The sequence below is a fragment of the Mustela erminea genome, chromosome 20 (assembly GCF_009829155.1).
Source record: "Mustela erminea isolate mMusErm1 chromosome 20, mMusErm1.Pri, whole genome shotgun sequence".
In the NCBI taxonomy this organism is placed as follows: Eukaryota; Metazoa; Chordata; class Mammalia; order Carnivora; family Mustelidae; genus Mustela; species Mustela erminea.
In genome coordinates, this window is record NC_045633.1 from 25,976,529 (window position 1) to 25,990,358 (window position 13,830).

General features: G+C 51.3%; 1 protein-coding gene across 4 annotated transcripts in view; it reads right to left on the reverse strand.

Annotated features, from left to right (window-relative positions):
* Window positions 1-13,830, reverse strand: part of MAD1L1 (mitotic arrest deficient 1 like 1) — a 314,493-nt gene that overhangs the window by 144,178 nt on the left and 156,485 nt on the right. For all 4 annotated transcript variants that reach the window (XM_032326714.1, XM_032326715.1, XM_032326716.1 and 1 more), the window contains exon 12: window positions 4,225-4,365. In XM_032326714.1, coding sequence (XP_032182605.1) covers window positions 4,225-4,365 — 141 coding nt within the window. The remainder of the gene's footprint in view (window positions 1-4,224; window positions 4,366-13,830) is intronic.

Sequence of the window (13,830 nt, forward strand, 5' to 3'; positions counted from 1 at the left end):
TGGGAGGAGTGGAGGGGAAGACACACAGGGCAGCCATGAAGGCAGAACACAAAACAAGGAAGGAAACAAAAGGAAGCAGCAGCAGGTGTGGGGGTGGGGAGCAGAGAGATGTGCACACTGCACCTATCACGCATACCCGACTTCCAGCACGATCATGTTCTCCCCCTCTGTCCCCCTAGACCAGGCCTTCTAGACAGGCAATCCATCAGGCAGGCGGGGAGCTGCACAGAGTTAATCTGCCTTGGTAATCAGACCCCGAGGGCTGTGGGGTGATCTCCTTGCATGCACTTCGTGGCTCCCCATGGCCCCTGAAGGCAACACTGGGGCCTTGCCAGTGAGCACTCGGAGCACCACTGCTGGCCCAGGGCCCGCGTGTGTCCCCCAGGCGATGGGTGCATCCGTGCAGTGACAGAGGTCTTGCCCGAGAGACACCAAGGAATCTTAACAACCAGGTTCTACGAAGTGGCATAACTTGTCACTGTGTGTCCGTATGTAATTCTCAACTAATACACTTCTGACAGGCCTTTCGGGGCAGTTGAAAGCTCTCAAGTTCCTGGTATGTAAAACATCGCTGTTTAATAACCAAGAACAGGAAACCCTGCCCCAAGCCCTGGAGAGCAGCACCCCGTGGCCTGCAGGGCCCGGGGTCAGCACATGGCCTGGGTGACCGAGAGAGTAGGTTCCAAGCTGGGGTGCCCGCACCTGCTCCCAGTGCCCGCACCTGCTCCCAGCACCAGCGTGCTGTCCCTGCCCAAAATGGACGAACAGCTCCACTCGCTGAGCCATGGGTCTCTCCCAGGGCTGGCTGCCCACTGAGGGTCAGGAAGCAGGCAGAGCCGAGGCCACAGCCCCTCTGCCACCTCCGAGGACCTGGGGCCTCAGCAGGGAGGGGCTGGGGGCTCCTTTCTAGAGCGCAGCCCCACAGCAGAGAGAAGGGGTAAAATGGGCTTCAGAGACCCCAGCTTCAGAGGTGCCCTGCAGTAGATGGTCTGGACCCCAAGAGGGTGTGGTGAGGACACAAGACCCCATGGCAAGGCCATGGCAGGCTGGAGATGGGATGAGGGCAAGTAGGGCTGGGCCCCCCAGGCTGCCACAAAGCCAGGGGCTCCATGAGCCTGTGTGAACAGAGTGAACCCACCTGCACCCTCCCATACCCACCACTCTCCATCCACCAATGGGGACACACGTCTGCAGGACTCAGCTCTGCTAGGCCCATGTCTGGGTTTTGGTGTCCCACCTAGAAGGCAGGCTCTACCACTGCCTCCTGGAGTCCACGAGGCTCCTGAACCTGAGAGACCCCAACTCACGGCCCACGGCCACTACCACATTCCTTCTGTCCCAGCCACTGGCTCCCAAGGAAGCTGTGCATCAAAACCCCTGTTTGCTGACTCATGTTGGCGGGGGGTGGGCTGCATCCCTAGCCAAAGCCTGGTCCCCCGCCTGGCCAGAACCGGCCACACCAAAATCCTCCAGAGGTTCTCCTCCGCCCGCTGTGCAGAGAGCGTCAGCACAGTGGCTGGGGATGGGCCCACCTTCATGGGGGTTGGGGGGATAGGATGCCCACCCATTCAGAGACTGAAGCTCGTCACAGACGGTGACGGTGGGAGGGGCAGAGCTGTTCGGCACCAGCTGCCACACAGCGCTCCCACCTCTCACTGCTGGCCTTACTGGGTGGGCTGATCTTGGTGCCACTGCTCTGGACACAGCGGGCACAGTCACCTTCACATCCACGCCATCCCTGAGCTCACGCAACTCTTTCCTGAACCTGGGACCCACCACCGACCCCCTCTGAATCCCTTTCTTTTCACTACAAAGGGATTAGTTCTTAAAGCTGGGCCTCCTTCTCCCTGACTCAGACCTCCCCTGGGTGGTGCTTGGGGGCAATAGCCTCCCACAGGGGAAGCGGGTAGTCCTGGTGCTGCCAGAGAGCCAGTGTGGGAGAAGGTATGGACTGAACCTGGGCCGTTCCCTCTAAGGGCTGCACACCCTCCAAGACACTGACAGAGCCACCCCCGGGCCCACGTGAGACTGACCCCTTGCGGGGAAGCCTGATGACCTTGCGGGGCCTGTGGAGGGAGCCTGATCTCTGTGCCCCTGCCAGGACTGAGGCTGTGATGCCCGGGAACAAGAAGGACTTTGTGCTTTCCCACCTTTTCTACCTGTCTACCATGCTCTCGTCCTCCAGTGACCACAGAGAGGGGCCGTCTGCGTCCGTGCTACCTGGAGCACTTCTGTGACATCATCGAGTGGGGCCGCTCCTGCTCGGGCTGCCGGAGAACTAGCCAGACTAGCCCAGACAGCATGGGACAGCGTGAGCGAAGTGGGCTCTCTGCGAGGACGACAGACATCCCCACAAGTGGATGAGCCAGAGCTCCTCGCAGGCCCCTCCCATGCGCGCCGCATCCTGATCCGCGCACAACCCCGAGAGCAGAGGCGCCTCAGCTCCAGCAGCCAAACTGAGCTCATCAGGCACACGGTCCTCCAGCAGAAGGAGCTCTGTGGATCGCGCACATGGCAGGCCTTGCCATGGTGTCCCTTACCCTCACTGCACCCCCACACCGCCCCCAGGACGCGTGTCGGAGAGCCACCTGTCAGCCTCCTGGGGAGGACACCCTGCTTCCAGCACAGATGACGAGAGAGGGGCTCAGCAATGAGAGTGGGAACAGAGGATGAAGAGACACTGCCTGTCCCCACCCAAGGCCTGGACACAGGAGCAGGACCCGTGGCTTTGTCTGCTGCCACCTGGTGGGGGCTGGGAGGCGCACAGTTCTCCACACGGGTAGACCCAAGCCTCTGAGCAGGATGGGACCACTCCAGGTCCAACCCCGGGGATGCGCTGACCCAACCATGGCCTCCACACTCCAAAGGCTGGGGTGTGTGTGTGTGTGGGGGGGGGGGTGCCTGCTGATCACTAACACCTGAGTAAGCTTCACTTCACCTGCTTGCTGATGCTCCAGAAAGGCCAGGGGACAGTAACCGGTGGGCCGCCAGTCTCCCTATGCTCGGTCCACCCTGCAGGCAGCAACCTGGGCCCAGTGTGTGTGGGGGTGCTGCTCCTGTGGAGGCTAACAGAGCCTGTTGTAGACGACAGGGTGAGGAGGGCACGTGAAGAAGGACCAGACAGGATGTTCTGCTGGGAGGACCAGGGCCTCTGTTCTAGCAGGCAGGACAGCAAGCAGAACCAGTGAACGGGCTCTGAGGCTGCATCTCAGGGTCAGCACCCAGCCTCAAAGACGGGGATCCCAGGAAGCCAGAGTTATGCATTGGGGAGTGTCTCTCCCAATGCAGATCTGGGTCACTGGGGCCTGGGAGAAGGGCAGAAAACCAACAAGGGGCTCGCCTGCTTCTGGAGGGGCCCAGCTGTGCCCACATCCAGGAGCAAAGACAACAGTGACCAGGACAGAGAGGAACAGACCGTGGTGGTCGTGACGCTGGCCGAGTCTGGGCATCCTCTACCTGTCTGGACTCGCCCAGGACTCCAGAGGTGGGTGGATGGGAAGGCTGGGTGATGTCGTACTACACTGCTGACCACAGTAAGGGGGAGGAGAGAGTTAGGAACCTTCTCTGCTGAGACTAGGCCAGTCCTGAGCAAGTAGGCAGGATTCCAGGAAGGGAAGACTAGGAGGCGAGTGGGGCCCATGGCAGGGAGCTGAGACAAATTGGGTGCCCATCTGTCCGCCAAAGCCTCTGCTAAAAGCCGTTGGTGGGAGGGGCGAGCCCATGTTGGAAGCCTCAGGGCCAGGGGCCAGATGTGCAGGTCCAGCGAGCTAAGATGGGGTAACCACGCCGGTCAGTGACAGCCCCTCCTCACCCGACATACACAAAACTCAAACAGATGGCACCAGAGGTACCAGATCCGTCAGCCTCATAATTAACTGATTAGGGCGCACAGGGCACACACAGACAGGAGGAATCTCTCAATGAAAAAAATGCCAGGGACGACTGAAGGTGTCAGGGAGCCTTCCCTGCAAATCCCTCTTCATTAATGTTTCATGTGGAGCCAAATGTGTCGTAATAAAATGGCTATTAATGCACTTATATTTATGATGACTCCCTCAGCACGGCTGGAGCTAACCTTTCCAATCAGAACTGAAGGTCTGTCTGTGACAATGTACTAGCAGCGGTCCCCTGGTGGGCCACCCTCTCCCGGGCCACCAGGTCGCAAGCGGGGCCAGCATGCGGAAGCCAGCCGGGTGGCTGGCCCTGCGCCCACTGTACACTCACCTCCATCTCCGAGTTGTGCGCGTGCACTTTCTGCACCATGTCCTCGGCCTCACGCATGCGACGCGTCAGCTGGGGTGAGTACTCAGCCGCAGTCAGCTCACTGTCGTAGGAACCCAGGATGGCGCGCATGCCGTCCCGCTCCTGTGGGCACAGAGGGCAGGGGTCAGGCTCCTCAAGAAGTTCATGACCGTTCATGACTGTTTAGATTCGCAATGACCTGACAAAACCCAGCCAGGCCACCATATGGCCCCGAGTTGCTCCAAACCAGCAGCCTGGGTGTGACCAGGGTCCAACGGTGATCCAGGCATTCCCCACAATGGCCTGGCCTTGAGCTGCAGGTGAGTGGAGACCTGGGAGACCAGAGACCCCTCCCTGAGCCTGCTGACGCCCCCAGCTGTGCAGAAGCCCTCTACCCCATTCCAGCAGGCACACCCAGGTTTCATGGGAGGCGGTACCAACCACACAGTGGGAGGACCAAGCCATAGAGCAGCGTGCCCAGTGGGGCCCTATGAGAACACCTGCTGAGGCTGAGCATGCATCAGAGTCAGGACGCTGGAAGAGGTGCATGGCTTCTCCCGCCCACAACTGCAAGATGCCTTCTCCAGGTGTTGACGGAGGGAGACAAGCTTCTGGAGGCCAACCAGGAAAGGCAACAGCGACCTAAGGTCCCCGGGTCCTTAGGTCCCAGCAACTGAGAGGCTCTGGAGGGCCTGCACAAAGGGCGCCCATGCCAGGAGAGGAGCTGCTGTCTCCCCTGTGAGCTGCCCACCGCCCTTTCTCACTCCCTAGGGGCCTGGATTCTTCCTTAGCCTGAGCTGGGGACAGGCACCCCATTTGCCTCCGTGCTGTCACCTGGGAAGCCCATGTGGAGAAAATCAAGTCATCGTGCAGAAGCCCAGGTGCTCTGAGCATACTTCTCATACCCTTGTGCATGCGAACATCCTGGGGCGCTTGGGGGAGGTCAGCTTCGTCTCCACAGGTCTGGTGGGGCCTGAGAGTCAGTTCTACAAACAGGCGCCCAGAGAGGTTGATGCTGCGGAATGCAGGACACAGAGCTCCATGGCCTCTGCCTGGGGCTGGTTTGTCCCAGCTCTACTGGGCCAGCTGGGCACCGGAGGCCCGAGCACTCACCCCTATCCTCCGTTCCCAGACTAGTGGGGTAAGCTGCCAGTCTCAAAGGACGGGTGGGAGGATCGATGCCCTCACAGACGCTGCGTCCGCGCACTGCCCTGTAAGTGAGGCCCAGTGATCTCATCCATGTTGGCAAACAGATCTCCACGGGTTCACAGGCATGTCCCGCGCCAGCCCTGGCGCTGCTTTGGTCCCTCAGGACCCCAGTCCCTCCCATCCGGACACGCTACCCAGACCGCCTGTACCAGCACAGGCTCAAAGGCGCATTCATGGACCTGCAACAGCCCCTGACTTAGCATCCTCTTGGTGGGAGAGGCCCTCCTTCTCGGGTAGGACTGGAGGAGGGGCAGAGCTCACAAGCCTCAGGCCCGCTCATCACTCCAGCGTGGACTCCACAATTAGCCGATGACAAGAAATTCAATAAGCGAGAAATTAAAGTTACAAATCCACCTGGCACTGGTCGCACATCCGTGGGAAATCTGTTTCCAAAGGAAGGTTTATGGAGGCTCCTCATTTCATTGGAACGCTCTATCTTGGTATTGACTTTTTCAGTTGGAGCTACCAGAGCGCTGCTGGCCCAGAGGGCGAGGGGCGGCGTGGGGGGCTTCCCTTCAAGAACAAGCTGCAGTCATCTCCTCCGCTGACCCCCTCCACCCCCCAACACTGCTCTTCCACACGAGGCTCTTCTATCACGTCCCCAGGGGAGCCAAGGAAGGAAGGAGGGGCGCGTGAACTAGCGGATTCATGGTCTGTCGTACCTGTTCAAGAGATTGTTTTGTCATTACTAGTAAAAACCAAGAAATGTGCCGGTTTGATTTGATAATGACTTTTTAATGAGTGATTCCACTTGGTGGTGAAGTTTGCTTCGTTTCCACTTGAGCAAATGCTGGTGATTAATCCCTGAACAAACAGACATCCGGTCAGGGCCGCGGAAGCCGTGGAGATGCGCCCCGAGTACAAACTGAGAGATCGCTGCTGCCAAGCCCTCCGAAGGCTGCACATCCACCTCCCCCCCGAGCCCCAGCGTGTGCTGGGTGTGTGAGCAAACCAGCCAGCAGCTGCAGGCACGACCATGTCTGGTTCACAGGGGCAGAGGCTCTGCCTCCTCTGGTGCTGCTGAGCCACAGCAGGGACAGAGCCCAGAGGTGACATGCTACTCTCACAGCTGGCAAGATGGCCCTGACCAGTGTCCGGATGAGCTGCGACTCCCAGGTTCCTGAAGAACAGGCCCGCCCTGGGGGACTCCCCGCACCAAAATACCCCGGCCCGTGGTCCTAAGGAATGTGGTCCCTCACACGTGCACCACCCTCTCATGTAAATGGACCGTAACCGCCCCGCTCTCCTCCTGAGTCCAGAGGGAGTAGGCAGCCCTGGAGTCCGGGACAGGAGCTTCCTGGGGTGGAATGGAATTAGGCCCCCACGCAGGGGAGAAGCAAAAAAATGTGGTGCCTGAACAGGAGGGAAGATCAGAGAACCAGGATCGAAAAAGTCAGTCTCCCCAGTGGGCAATCTTTAGAACAAAACCGAGAGTGGCGCACGCTCATAGGCACACCAGCACTCCCTGTGGGCGGACGACCACACAGCAGCCCAAGGCTGCAGGTGCGTGCAGGCACGTGACAGGAGGATACAGAGCTCCTGGCTAGAAAAGCAGAACCTCACTCCAAGTGTCAAACTAGTTCCAAAGAGAAAGTTCTAAGGATCGTAAGGTCACAGTAAAACGAAATAAAAATAAAACTAGATCACAGAGCAGAGCACAACTGAAAACAGACCCGCAAACACAAGGAGGAGGATGAAATCTACAGCATCAGGTAATAGAACAACCAGAAGCGGAAGAAAAGGTTCACAGGGTGTGTGTCAATAAAGGGATTTACCGTATCAGCAAGAAACAATAAGCAAGTTTAGAAAGAAGACAAAAAGCAGACTAAATGAAGCTCAACAAGGTAAACAAACAATTCAAACACTTAAGTAGGTAACACAGCAATGGGGGCCGTAGCTAAAGAGACACTCGGAGCTACAGAAAAGAACATGAAGGGACAAGCCGGACAGACGGGAGCCAGCTGCCGAGGGCCCAGGCAGAACAGGGGATAACAACATTTGTGAGGAAGGGCAGGAAGGACAGGAGGGGAACCACCCACGTCAAGTAACTTCCAGAAGTGACCACGAGCCCCAGCCACAGCTGCAGCAGCCCGCAGCCCGTCCGGAGCACGAGAGCCTGGCTGAGGCCCCAAAAGCGTGTCACTGGGAGGGCGGGAAGACGCTGCGGCAACAGGGCGGCCAGGGTGGAGGAAGCAACAGCTTCCCCAGAAGAGGCCACCCAGGACGGACCCCAGGATGCAGGCAACCGTGACTGCGTGAGGTCACCAGGTGCCCAGACTCTCGGGTGGGACAGGGCGCATGAACGCAGCTCCTGACCTGCCAACGAGGAACGCGCAGCGGCGACACTAGACACTTAAATAGCTGAGACGCTAAAGTCACCCAGGAGGTGGGGAACGAGTGGCACGCACACGGCACAGGGCGCATGCGCCTGGCGCAAGCGCACACACTCTCTGGAAGCTCAGCAGACCCCTGGCCGCCTTCATATGGGTGAGCAGGGCAATGCAGGTAGAGATGTGCTTCTCACTGTGCACCTGTTCATAACTTCTCAACTTTGTGATGTGGAGGTACCATCCAGCAACGTACAAATCAAAAACAGAAATTCAGGAAACAAAGAGCTAATATAAAATATAATAAAAGCCTTTAAGGGAGGCCTGGGGCCTTAAATTGTTCCAACAGGGATAAAGATATCATTAAGCACCTGCTACATTAAATACGCGTGAGAACCTCTAAAAGAGGAGACATGGAGAAAAACATGAGAGAGGAAAACAATGCAAGAAAAAATTCAGCAGGAAGTCTATAACTTTAGTGTCTGATTAGCAACCCTGAAAACTAATGAGCCAGCCCATCAACACAAAAATAAGAGAAAGGATAAAACAACACAGGAACAGAGTGGAAGGATGAAAACGGGCATAGAAGAACCAGAGGAAACAAAGACACAGCATGTGGCAATAGCCACTTCCCAAACTGAAATTAAGAGAGAGAGAGAAATAAAGAGAAAAGCAGAGCATCTCAGAATAAGGGGCAGTTATGAAAGGGGTAGGAGCTGCACTGAGACACCAGTGGCCGAGCAAAGACTTCGTCATCAGGGGAGATCTTCCAAACCTCAGATCCAGCGAGCTCAGAGAACCTAAAGCAAGATCAATACTACAGAATCTACACTCTGGCACCTCCTGTTCAAACTTCAGGAAACCAAAGACAGAGAAACCCCAACAGAGCGAGGTGGCACGTGAGAACAAGAGGGAGTGAAAACGTCCAAGCGCTAAGAGGAAAATGCTGGGTGAAAGTGAAGAGGAAATACATACATCCTCAGACAGAAACAGCATGTGGAAGCATTCTCCAGAGAGGAGCAGTCGGTAGCAGTCAGAAGCTCGATCTACATAAAGAAAGCGTGAGCTTCAGGGAAGGGGCTAGTGACAGCCAAACCAGTGTGTCCCTTCCTCAGTCTGCACTGGCCACCATGCCTCAGTGGGGAGGTAAGTCAGTGGTAGTGCAGTGAAAAGGGACAGAGGGAGGGCCTGGGGGCGCAGTAGAGTCAGGCTCCTGCACGCCCTGGGAAGAGGGACAGCGCTGCTTCAAAATGGGCTCTGAGTCGGATACAACCACACACTTAAGGACCACCGTGAGAACACATCACTTAAGAACTGTAATTCGTGAGTTAACAGAGAAAAAGAAAAAAATGGAGTCCTGTAAGACGCTCCTGAAAACCAAACCAGGCAGATCAATAGGGAAGAATGAAGAAGAGCCAAGAACAAGTGTCCACACAGAAAATGGCAAGAAACATCACGGCTGCCGAACAACTGGATCAGTATCACTGTGAGTGACTGAGACACGCTAACTGAAAGATACGGTCAACATGGAGTAAAAAAAGAAAGAAAGAAAAGGACCCAATTATATGTCTATAAAAAACCCACATTACAAACACAGACATAAAAGTTAAGGGGTGGAGAAGGATACATTGTGCTAACCTCAATCAAAAGACAATGAAGCGGACGGGGTAAATTTATTAATCTCAGGCAAAGCAGACCTCAGGAAAAAGAAATACCTATCAGAGATAAGAGGGGCATGCCATAATGATAAAGGGGTCAGTATTCCTAAAAAGACATACCAGTCCTAAACACACATGCACCTCACAAGAGAGGGTCGAAATCTGTGAGGCAAGACTGATAAAGCAGCAAGGAGAAACAGATGTATCTCCTAGTGTAGCTGGAGACTTCCACACCCTCTATCAGTAATTGACAGATCCAGCAGGCAGAAAATCAGTAAGGATATAGTTGCACCAAATAGCACCATCAATCAAAGGGATCTAATTGACATTGATAAAATACTTCACCCGCCACCAGCAGGACACACATTCTTCTCCGGCTCGCATAGAACATTCACCCGAGACAGACCACATTCTGGGCCATAAAACACACCTGGACACAATTAAAAGAACAGAAATCATACTGAGTAAGCTTTCAGAGCACTCTGGAATTAAAATGGAAGTCAATAACAGGAAGATAGCTGGAAAACCCCAAACTATTTAGAGATTAAACAACACTTCTAAAAAACACATGGGTCACAGAAGTCTTAAGAGAAACAGAACAGTGTTTTTAACTAAATGAAATGAAACTTAACACAATACGCAGCAGGGTTTAGAGGGAACAGCGAATGCATATTTTAGTTTAGGAAAGAAACTGAAATCAATCATCTAAGCTCCCATCTTAGAAAACTGAAGAAAGAAGAGCGCTGTAAGTTAAAGCAAAAGAAAAGAAGTAATAAAAATTAGAACAGAAATCAATGAAATTGGAAACAGGAAATCAATTGAGAGAAATCAACAAAACCAATGTCTAGCTGGCTGACCGAGATTAAACAACAGGGAGAAGACAGAAAACACTAATATCAGATGTGAGAGAAGGTCATCACTACTAATCGCAGGGATATGAAGAAGAATAGGAGTATTATGAACAGACCCATGCCCAGAAACTTGGTAACCTACATGAAACGGACCAATTCCTGGAAAGGCAAAAACTACCACCATTTGCAAGAAGAGAAAGAGAAAATCTGAGTTGGCTTATATCTATTGAAAGAAGTTGAATTAATAATAGCCTTCCTAAAAACAAGGCACCAGACTCAGATGGTTCCACTTGGGAATTCCACTAAATATTTAAGCATGAAATTGTACCAATTTCCTAAAATCTTTAGCAGAAAACAGAAGCAGTCATACATACATGTTTGTGTGTAATACTATAATGGTCCACACATGACATGTACTTGTCAAAACCCACAGACCCACACAAGAGCAGACCTTAAAGCACAGATGTTAGTTAGTGGTCCTGTGCCCAAACTAGTGCACTCAACCTGACAGCCATGGCCACGGAACATGCGGGATGTTAGGTCAAATTGTGGGATGCAGGAAAGAATACAGGGGCTCTGTACTATTGCCTCCATTTTCCTATAAAGAAACTGTCCCAAAAGCAAAGTTTATTAATGAAAATATAATTCTAGGTATAGTAGAATATTTATATCCCTTCTTAAAACAAAACAGAAAACAAAGAAACCCACAAAGAGCTGGAGAGGAGACAGCGGGCAAGGGACTGGGCACAGGAAGGAGGTGGCTTGCAACTGTGCTCACTCGGTCTGAGTCAAAAGACACACAAGTCCAGGCTCAATGGGCACAGCTGCATGGCAGCTGACCAAGAATTCCATACCTAGCAAAAATATTCTTCAGACGTCAAACTGTAAGGAACACATTTTCACACTGGGAAAAACTGAATTAATTGCTCAGCATCAGACCCATACCGAAGGGCATTCTGTGAGCAGAAGAAAATGATCCCAAGGAAATGATCCCAGGTGGATGCCCAGGGATGCAGGTGGTAATGAAAAAAAATTAAAAGGGTGAGTATTATATATCTATATGAACATACAAGGCAACAGTAACTAACTGGACTGCTACATGCAAAACAATGAAACTGGCCCACTTTCTTACAGCATACACAACACCCTCAACATGGATGAGAGGCCTAAATGTGAAACTGGAAACCATTAAAATCCTAGAAGAGAACACAGGCACGGCCGTGGCAACATCTTACTCGATAAGTCTCCTGAGGCAGGGGAGACAAAAGTAAAAATAAACTACTGAGACTTCATCAAAATAAAAAGCTTCTGCACAGCGAAGAAAATAATCAACAAAACTAAAAGTGAATGGGGGAAGATATTTTCAAATCACATCTCTGATTAACGGTTAGTATTCAAAATACAAAGAAGTTACAAAACTCAACACCCAAAAAACAAATAATCCAGTTGAAAAAGGGGCAGCAGATGTGAACAGACATTCTCCAAAGAGGACAACCAGAGGGCCAGCAGCCACCTAGGAAGATGCTCGACATCACTCATCATCAGGGACATGTGAGTCAAAACCACCAGGAGGTACCACTTCACACCTGTCACGGCGGCAAAAATCAACAACAGAAGCAACGGCGGGTGTCAGCGAGGGTGCGGAGAGAAAGGATCCCCCATGCGCTGTTGCTGGGGATGCAAGCTGGTGCAGCCACTCTGGAAACAGTATGGAGGTTCCTCAGAAAGTTAAAAAGAGAGCTATATTATGATCTAAAAATTGCACTACTAGATATTTACCCCCAAAATATGAAAACACTAATTAGAAAAAATACATGCACCCCTGTGTTTATCGCAACATTATGTATAATAGCCAAACTTTGGGAGCAGCCCAAGCGTCCACTGATTGATAAATGGAAAAAGAAGCTGTGATATATATATTCGTTCCGCACTGTGGAGTATTATTCAGCCAGGAAAAGAAAGAAATCGTGCCATTTGCAATGACATGGATGGTCCTAGAGAGTATAAGGCTAAGCGAAATAAGTCATAGAAAGACAAATATGTGATTTCATTCGTACGTGGAATTTAAGAAATAAATGAGCAAAAGAAGAAAAAGAGGCAGACAAAAAGCAGACTCTCAACTGTAGAGAACACATTGATGGTCACTAGGTGGGGCGGAAACAGGTGGTGGGGACTAAAGGTACGCTTGTGGAGATGAGCACGGGGTGTCGTATGGAAACAATGACTCGCTCTATTGTACACCTGACACTAAACATTACACAGTATGGTAACTATCCTGGAATTCACGTTTTTAAAAAATGTAACGATGGTATGTTTTCAGCTACAGAATGTGTGTGTGTGTGTGTGTGTTGTGTAAAGTGCTCAACAATAACAGTCTGTAAATGGATAAAAGCTCAATAGATGCTGTGTTTTAAGATCCTTTGAATCATCTAGAAGAGAGAAAAGTATTTATTTTTTTATGAGACTGTGACAGTCTGTTGTAATCACAACAGGCACTAAAAAATTGCATTAAAGCATAACGACAAGATGATAAGGGGGAAATGGTTAGTCTACAACAAAGTATTAAAAACAAACAAAAAAGAACACGAGCAAAAGGCAGGTAGTGAGGTGGTTAGTCTAAAAGCACATTTATCCAGCGCCTGGGTGGCTCTGTCAGGCTAGCCTCCAACTCTTGATTTTGGCGCAGGTTGTGCTTTCAGGGTTGGGAGATCAAGCCCTATGTGGGGCTCAGCACCCAGTGGGGCGTTTGCTTGGGATTCTCTCTTCCTCTGACCCTCCCTCTGCTCCCACTCACTTGCCCAAGTGCACTCTCTCTCTAAAATAAATAAATAATTCTTTGAAAAAAAAAAGGGCAAATCTATCACTAATTGCAACTAAATTACATATATCAACTAAAAAAAAAAAACAAAGATTTTCAGACTGTATAAAACTACAAAATCTATCTCTAACCTGTGTAGAAGCGACATCATAATAAAATAATTAAGAAACGATCATAACAAAACTTTAGAAAGTAAAAGGCACAAAGGCTATATTAAAAGGAAGCTGATAACATCTGTATTAATATCACACAAAGGAGATTCAAAGATCAAAAGAAATTATAAAGCCTATTTCATGATAATAAAAGGCTAAATGGACCAGGAAGATAATTATTTTCAGTCTATATGGGCCTAATAAAGATACGCTGCCATAATTGACAAAATTAAAGGGAGAAATAGGCAAACTTACAGTGAAGCTGGGAAATTCCAATGGTGGCCTCTCAGGATTGAAAAAAAAAGGAGAAACGTCACAGAGGACATGGAAAATCTTAACAGTATGATTAACAACTGATATGCAGAGACTTAAAAGAAACCGCATTCAACAATGCAGACCGCACGTGATTCTGATGGGTACATGGACCATTTACAAACATCGGCTCCCTAGGGGGTCATACAACACATCCCAGAGTGTGGTCTTTAACACAATGAAACTAAGCTATAAATAAATAATTTGGTGATCACAAAATGTTGGAAATTAAATTTATTTCTAAATAACCTGGTAGTCAAA